Source organism: Danio aesculapii, chromosome 3 (genome assembly GCF_903798145.1).
Source record: "Danio aesculapii chromosome 3, fDanAes4.1, whole genome shotgun sequence".
NCBI lineage: Eukaryota > Metazoa > Chordata > Actinopteri > Cypriniformes > Danionidae > Danio > Danio aesculapii.
In genome coordinates, this window is record NC_079437.1 from 6,852,739 (window position 1) to 6,861,598 (window position 8,860).

At 40.7% G+C, this 8,860-nt stretch overlaps 1 protein-coding gene across 1 annotated transcript; it reads left to right on the plus strand.

The window, feature by feature from the left end:
- The first annotated feature begins 470 nt into the window (after positions 1-470).
- Positions 471-5,644, plus strand: LOC130216944 (GTPase IMAP family member 8-like). Its single transcript, XM_056448888.1, has 3 exons — positions 471-1,110; positions 1,859-1,929; positions 4,263-5,644. The coding sequence occupies exons 1-3, from the start codon at positions 593-595 to the stop codon at positions 5,642-5,644; spliced, it is 1,971 nt and encodes a 656-aa protein (XP_056304863.1). The 5' UTR covers positions 471-592.
- Positions 5,645-8,860: the final 3,216 nt, after the last annotated feature.

Sequence of the window (8,860 nt, forward strand, 5' to 3'; positions counted from 1 at the left end):
AACTGTGTGTATGTTTGTTTGTATGTATGTATGTATATATATATATATATATATATATATATATATATATATATATATATATATATATATATATATATATATATATATACACAGTGCATCTGGAAAGTATTGATAGCGCTTCACTTTTTCCACATTTTTTTATGTTACACCCTTACCCCATTAAATTAATTTAATTTAATGGATTTAATTAATTTATTAACGAGTTTAAGAACCATTTTTGTGAGGTGTGAAGAACAGATAATTATGTAAAGTATACTTAAAAAAAAAACATGTTGTTGGATGGACGGGTCTTTATTTTAAGTGTGTAGCTTCACTCATTAGTGTTTGTGTCTCAGAGCACTCTATTAATTAACATTGATTGGCTCAGATTGAGGAAAAAAACATGCAACTGCATGAATGATCAGTAATAAGCATGTTTGTTGTTTCAGTGTCTGATTTTAATGAAGAGTTGAGGATCGTGCTGCTGGGCTCAGAGGCAGCTGTTAAAGCCTCCTGTGGGAACATCATATTTGGTCGACAGGTGTTTTCAGAGTCGCCGCCTTCACCGCATTTATTCGAGAGGCATGGTGGGATGGTTTTAAAAAGACGTTTGGTGATCATCAACACTCCTGATCTGTTTAGTCCTGCTGTCTCTCCTGAAGAACAGGACCTGAAGAGGTTTTTCCATCTGTCCTGTCCTGAACCCCATGCCCTCTTACTGGTCCTAAAATCTGGCACATTTACAAAGCAGGACAGAGATACTCTTCAACTCATTACCACTGTTTTTGGCACAGGAGCATTTGAGTATGTGATCGTGGTCTTCATGCTCGAGGAGCAGATGGAGTATTTGGGCATTACAGACACTGACAGCAGATCAGAGAAGCCTCTACTGCAGATCTCCAAATGTCCACACCATAATCTCCAGAGGAATGGAGACCAGTCACAGGTGCAGAACCTTCTGGAGATCATTGAGGAGATGGTGGAGGAAAACAAAGGCCATGAGCTGAAGATAGAGCCAAAACCTGGCCTGACCAAAACAGAGATCATCTGCCAAACAATGCTCAAACAACATAAGAGTAAACCTTTACATTTTCATTACTGCTTGCACTGAGGAAAATTATATTTTGTGAATTTCATAACATAGTAATAATTGTGATGCAATTGGGTGAATGAATTTTATGATCTGCAGACAAAATAATCTCATCGTTTATGATGTTATTTCAGGTTTAAAGAGAGGGGCATGCAGCATGAATCATAGTAAGTATGAAGTAAATGTTCACTATTTTACCACATCTGATTAAAATAATTAACAACATTAATTAGTTAATTTATGTAAACTCATTATGGGTGTAATGTTCCACATAATTTATGGATCGATTCAAAATGACACTTGAATGTTCAGCCAGATCTCACAAGGAACTTACCTATATTACCTATAGTCAGAAAAGTGGCTACTTTAAATGAATTCATTAAGTTTCCTTTATTTGGAAACATGATTTTTAAAAGGACCATAGCCCTCATTGGAGGATGAGCCAAACATACTAAAATACATGAATGAGATTGTACAAAGGAATATGAATTAGCCAATAAATAATGAAAGTTACAAATTGTTGTGAGATTGCGTTGGAGTGTCGCGTTTCGCCATGTTCTCAATACAGCAAAAAGAAAGTGATTTCCTTTATTTTTACAGCTTTTTATTTCATTAAAGTTATGATCAAGATCTTTCCTTCACTTTGAAACAATATGGAGCTGTACTTGACCCAACTTCTGGGGTTTCCAGAATGGTTTGTCGGATGGTTTGCCAGAATCTCTTTGAGGCTGGCAGTCTTCCTCCATGGTCTCCCTGAACACTTCCTAGGCCTGACTTTTTGCTTCTGCAAGCTTTGCTTTATCAGCTGTCTCAGGAGTCCTATGAGCCAACCAAGCCTGGTAGGACTCCTTCTTCAGTTTGACAGTATCCCTTACTTTTGGTGTAACCACCGGGCTCATGAGTTGCAGCCATGACAGGCACCACAGGCTTTACAGCCACAGCTCCTCATGGCTACGTCAGCAATAGTCAGAGAACATGGGCCACTCTCTCCCAATGTCTCCAGCCCCCCTCGGGATCTGGTCAAGGTTTTTCCTAAGGTTAGAGTTAAAAATCCCTCTGACATGTGGTTCAGTCAGAACTGCTTGAACACAGTGTTTGTCATCAACAAACTGACTACCACAGAAGTCCAACAACATAACACCACTTGGATTCAGATTAGGGAAGTTGTCTTCTCAATCACACCTTTCCAGGTATCACTGTCATTACCCAATTAATCATTGAATTTCCCCAGTAGAAAAATGTAATCCCAGTCTGTGCTCCTACCAGCAGCCCTCCCAAGGACTCCAAGAATGTTGGGTACTCTGCATTGGTGTTTGGCCCAAAGGCACAAATTACACTGAGAGACCTTTCCCCAACCTAAAGGCGCAGGGAAGCGACCCTCTCATTCACTGGGGGAAAACTCCAACACATGGCAGGTAAATTGCAGAGCTATCAGCAAGCCCACACTAGCCTGCTGCCTCTCACCATAGACAACTCCAGAGTATGGGAAAGTCCAGCCCTTCTCAAGAAGTTAAATTCCAGAGGCCAAGTGGTGTGTGCAGGTGAGCCCAACAATCTCTAGACTGTACCGTTCAACTTCCTGCAAATGCTCGGGTCCTTCCCTGCCATTCCTTTTCCCAAGAGCCAGTTTCTGACCTTCAACCACAACCCGTTCTACATTGCACTGGCCCCTTTCAGCTTCCACTGCAGGTGGTGGGCCTGCAGGAGGATGGTTCCACGTCACTCTTTCAGGCTGAGTATGGCTGGGTTTTATCCCAAAAAAATACGGGCCCCAACCCCAGGCTGGTGCCCCGGTTGCATCAAACCAGGCGATGTTGTAGTCCTAATGTTTAAGTACTCATATTAGATTTTTAAACCGCACTTAGTCTGACTTGTCGCCTAAGAACTTTTTGCATGGGAAGACCCTACCAGAGGCATTAGCCATCAACAACATAGCTCTCACTCAGCCAATTAAACCCCTCCACCAGGTGGTAGTTCATGGAGGAGTAACCTATGTATTATATTTTGCATTCTAAATACTTTCAACTTACTGAAAATATTCATGAAGCATCATCTTAACAAGGAACTTCTTGGCAAGGAACGCCAGCTTGCGAGATGCTTGGGCCAGTGTACAGAATGTTACTGGCTCGATGGGGCCAGCGCTGCCTTGTCACAAAAGTTTGGCTGCGACTGTCTGACAATTGCGTGCAAATAAAGTCTTCGGGTGCTTTCACACATAGACGTTTGTTTCGAAATCTGTCTAGTTTCTCCAGTTAGCGCGGTTCGTTTGGCATTTACATATGTTATGCAAAAATGTTAATAAATATTTAACAATTTAACATTTTCTCTACATTTAATAAATATAGCTTTTATGAACTGAATAATTTTCCTTTAAAAAAAACATGAAAAAATTAAGAATTTTGTTCAGAATATTTTATGTATGATTGTTTAACAATGTTCTACATCTTTAGAACCCATGTCACTGAAGTCTCAGCCCAAATCAGAAAATCCCAGAAAATTAGTGCGATCAAAATGTGAGTACACAATGCTGATGATGACTGACATATTTTTTGTGACATGCTTTTCAGGTTTTTATGAAAATATTTCACTTAAAATTTCATATTAAGATTTATCTTGTGCAGAAGTAAGACACTTAATCTTTGTTAAAGTGGTCCAATTATGCTTTTTTTTAGACTATACAACTGAATTCTCAGGTGTCTTCACCTGAACCACAATACCTTCCAGGTCATCTATTATACCATACTACAAATACCCCTTTTGGGTGGAATATAAGCCACTTGTAATGTAAATAAGCTCCTACTCCCTGCCCCCTTTCTAGAGGAGCCTTTACAGCTCATGCTTCAGATACTACAGCAACAACAAACAAATCACATTATGCATTAGAGCAGTTAGGCTCAACCCTGATCCTAAAGATCTAATTTCCTGCAGAGTTCAGCTACAATCTTGATAAAACACACCTGTCTTTAATTACCAAGTGCTCATTTAGATCCTACTTAGTTTTAGTTGTATTGATCAGGTTGTAAATTCTGCAGGAAGGCAGATCTCAAGGAACAGAATTGAGCCCCCTGCACTAGAGAAAGTTGTATGATTGGACTCGTTTAAAACATTATTGTTGTCATTAAAAAGTTTCTGATTATAAGGTCAATTCAGCAAACATTTGTGTAATTCACAGCCTTTGTCGGCACTGAGAAGAGCTTGGAGTGTGTGAGGATCGTTCTGGTTGGTAAAACTGGAGTGGGAAAGAGTGCAACTGGGAACACCATCCTGGGACGCAGAGCATTTGAGTCTCGGGCCAGAATGATTTCTACTACCAAGATGTGTCAGAGAGAAAGTGGAATTGCCTGTGGTCGACCCGTGACTGTAGTGGACACACCAGGACTCTTCGACACCAGCCTCAGTAATGAAGTGATCCAGCAGGAGATCATGAGGTGCATTGAGCTTTCGGCTCCTGGACCACATGTGTTTTTGCTGCTCATCTCTATCGGCCCGTTCACACAAGAGGAGAGAGAAACCCTTAAGCTCATCAAGATGACCTTCGGACAGAAAGCAGAGAGCTACACCATGGTGCTCTTCACCAAAGGAGACAATCTGGATGACAGTATTGAAGACTACATTAAAGATGGAGATTCACATGTCCTACAGCTGATCCATGACTGTGGAGGAAGATTTCATGTGTTCAACAATAAAGAGAAGGACCCTGGTCAGGTCGTAGGTCTGCTAAAGAAGATCGATAAGATGATGTGGGATAAGAAATCTAGTTTCTACAATTATAAAATGTTTCAGGAGGCAGAGAGAGCACTGAGACTCATGCAGATCAACAGAGAGAAAGAGGAGGAGGTCAGACAGAAAATGGAGGCCCTTAAAGCCAAATATGAGTCTGAAATCAAACGATACAAAGAGAAGCTGGAGGAGGAAAAGGGAAAGCTTAAGATCAGAGATCTTCTGGACAGGGAAACAGAATATGCACTGTTGAGAAAACTTAAAATGAGGCAAACTGGAGAAACCGCAGCAACCTCAGGCACTGGACAAACACAAGATCAATGTGAACCTACAACACATGCTGAGAGAAAGAATGATGATCAGATAGAAAAGCAGGAAAAACAGCATTCAGGAACAACAGTTGTTGACAGAGAGATGCAAGAAGCTGGAAGAGAATCTGCTAAAGAGCTCAAAAAACACAAGAGATGGAATGGTCTTCAGTCATTTAAAAGAGGCAAAAGGAAAAAGCTTGAAAAACTGTTAGAAGAATGTACAATAACAGAAGTTATAAGTGGTGAAGAGAATGTAGAAAAGATCAAACATACAGTGAATCATCAGCAGACCAGCGAGGATTCACCTAAAATCTCTAAAGAGGAGAAAAACGCAGAGCAAGAACGTCTGTCTCAGCATTTTAAGCAGATGAAAGATTGCAGGCAGAATTTGGACGAGGCCATGAGAAAGTACAAGGAGACCGCTGACATGTATGCTGCAGAAGTCAAGAGAATTGAAGTCAGAAATGCTGCCAACATTGACAACTTTGAGAAGAATCATGGAAAACGCTGCGTGCTTCAATAACAGGAATAAACATACTTAATGAACATTTTCATTGTAGGATACTGTCAGTTTAAGAGTTAAATCTTCAAATTCTGATGTTGAGTTTAAAATTGTTGCTAATAATCTCACATTGCCTGCATACTGACTCTGATAATATAGACGAATACTGAATCTAAATACCTGCTCAAGATCATTGTTATTACAGTCAGAGCTGAGTGAACAGACAGGCCATAATTAAACTTTTGCTGATTTTTGCGAATGTTTTGTTAGCCAATGCAATGAATGTATACAGCAGGGGTGTACTTGCAATTCAGCCATGGCACTGCCTAGCATCCCTACAAATGTGGATAATGTAGAGGAAATGTCACAGAAGTGTTACTGATAACTCACCCATTACTTTTGTTAAGTTACTTGCTTATGTGTGGAAGTGTCCCTATGTCCAGCTTACTCAATTGGCAATTTGGCTGTAATTGAAGGATAAAATTGCCTCTCTTAGAGAGCCAAACATCTTTGATGCCATCAACAAAGTAGGTGTCTTGTGTTTAAAATAAGAGATCCCTTCTTATGTCAATTCCCCTTAACCTGAAGAGGAGAAATGCTTTGGCAAAGTTGTTTCCTGACAAAAGTACATTGGTGGCCAACATAAAGTCACCTGCAAGCTATATGTGAAAGTTGGCTATGAAGACCATTTCCAAACAGCATGACCTGAAGAACATATCTAAAGTAGAAAAACATAACGTGCATGACATACTTTCCACTATCCCTACAAGACATCTAAGACATTTACAACCAACAAAATCTAACCCATTCAATAATATCGCTTGGCTCCTGGATGTCACACTAAGGCCAAAAACTTACACACTGCAACTTGGTGTTTTAATCTTGAACGCTACACATTGTGACAGGTAAAACCTATTACTGGGCTAACTGCTTCAGGGAATCATGGTACACTATAGATGCTTGATGGCCAATTACATCCTCCATGACTTGGACCTTATGACAGGTCAGTGACAGGTCAGTGATTGATGTCTCAGGAATATCAGCACATCATGAACTGTGTCTTCCATGGAGACTTCCTGAATGTCATCTTGTCTGAACCGCCATCTTTAAAGTGGACAGTGAGGTTTAAATTGCCATTTGCATTTAAAAATACAAAAATTGCAATAACTTTAGCATTAATTAGTTGTAATACCACACACAAATACGTGTCTATAGTCATCATCACCAGTACTTAATTTGTAAATTGCAAGGTCCCAGAACAGATCTGTGTAACCAATCCTGCATGTTACCAGTGGAGCGAGAGGGAAAGGTGTTGCGGCCGAAAGTGGAGAGGGTTGGGGGGTCATGGAAGAAATTGTAGAGTGGGGAGTAGGAGTGTGTGTGCGAGGAGAGGGGTCAGTAAAATTAGGTGCCGGATCAAATTTCAGAGGTTCCGGATGCAGCTTGTTCCGGCCCAAATTAAGCCCTGATCATCACTATCACCAGAGTCTGTGTCTATTTTTTAAGACACTGGCTGCCTTCCAGTCCACGTTTAGACACATACCAACTTCTATTCATGTTCAGACATGGGGAATTCCTGTCACCATTTTAAAGTATGTTCTACTTCATCAAGTGAATGAGGGAAGTCATATCCTCGATCCCTTAATTTTGACAAAGGGAGAGAGTCAGGCGTCAAGTGAACAAGACGGAGGGAAGTTGGTGGGTGAAGAGCATAAAAATTGTACTGGAATGCAGCCACAGACGGTTTCATCACCCAGACATCATGTTTCAGTCAATACTATTGAAAACTACAGAAAAGAAAGTTAAATCAATAAATGTAGTACTACTACCCAGATGATATATTTTGAGTTTAATGTCAGTTCAGCCACTTACAGTACATTGTATTTAAAATCAGAATCAGAATCAGAAAGAGCTTTATTGCCAGGTATGTTCACACATACGAGGAATTTGTTTTGGTGACAGAGCTTTTACAGTGCAACAGGATAACAGAGACAGGGCAAAAAACAGATAATAAATATATTAAAAATAGAAGTAAGTAGTGAGTGCAAATATACAGATTGACAAGTGTATGTACGTGTTTATTACTATATACAACGTTATATGTGCAGCTGTTATGTGCAAATTGGCATGTAAAGTGTGTTGTTAAATAAGTGTATATGTGTATAAAAGTGTATGGCAAGTAGTGATGTTGGTTCCACAATTATTATCATCAAGTGTTCATGAGATGGATTGCCTGAGGGAAGAAACTGTTTCTGTGTCGGGCTGTTCTGGTGCGCAGTGCTCTGTAGCGTCGACCAGAAGGTAACAGTTCAAAGAGGCAGTGTGCTGGGTGTGAGGGGTCCAGAGTGATTTTGGCAGCCCTTCTGCTCGCTCTGGATAAGTACAGTTCTTGGGGAGTAGGAAGGGTTGTACCAGTGATTCGCTCAGCAGTCCGAACTATTCGACGTAGTCTTTGGAGGTTGTATTTAGTAGCTGAGCTAAACCAGACAGTTATTGATGTGCAGATGACTGATTCAATGATGGAGGTGTAGAACTGTTTCAGCAGCTCCTTTGGGAGGTTAAACTTCCTCAGCTGACGAAGAAAGTACAGCCTCTGTTGAGCTTTTTTGACAATGGAGTCAATGTGAGTGTCCCACTTCAGGTCCTGAGAGATGGTGGTGCCCAGGAACCTGAATGACTCCACTGCTGCCACAATGCTGTCCATGATGCTCAGTGGGGGGAGAGCAGGGGGGTTTCTCCTGAAGTCCACTATCATCTCCACTGTTTTGAGCGTGTTGAGCTCCAGGTTGTGTGTCTACACCAGACAGCCAACTCCTTAACCTAATGTCATTATACTCATTAGCAACATCACTTTCAACTACATTACAGGCAAGTAGAGAATATGCTTAAACAAATTATTGACATTAAAACAATCAGCATCTTTTCAACTATAAACATTTTCACGTATGTGATTTATTTATGTAATATATATGTAATATGATGGGGTGACACAATGGCTCAGTGGTTAGCACTGTCGCCTCACAGCATAAAGGTCGCTGGTCGAGTTCCAGCTGGGTCAGTTGGTGTTTCTGTGTGGAGTTTGCATGTTCTCCCCTTGTTGGCGTGGGTTTCCTCCTGGTGCTCCGGTTTCCCCCACAGTCTAAACACATGCGCTATAGGGGAATTGATTAACTAAATTGGTTGTAGTGTATGAGTGTGTATGACTGAGTTGCAGAATAAGAAGGTGGCTGCACTGTG

Coding starts and splice junctions, on each gene's coding strand:
- LOC130216944 (XM_056448888.1), top strand. CDS start 593: ATGGTTTTAAAAAGACGTTTGGTGATCATCAACACTCCTGATCTGTTT. Junction 1,111..1,858: donor TTTCATTACTGCTTGCACTG/AGGAAAATTATA, acceptor AACACTTCCTAG/GCCTGACTTTTTGCTTCTGC. Junction 1,930..4,262: donor CTATGAGCCAACCAAGCCTG/GTAGGACTCCTT, acceptor TGTAATTCACAG/CCTTTGTCGGCACTGAGAAG.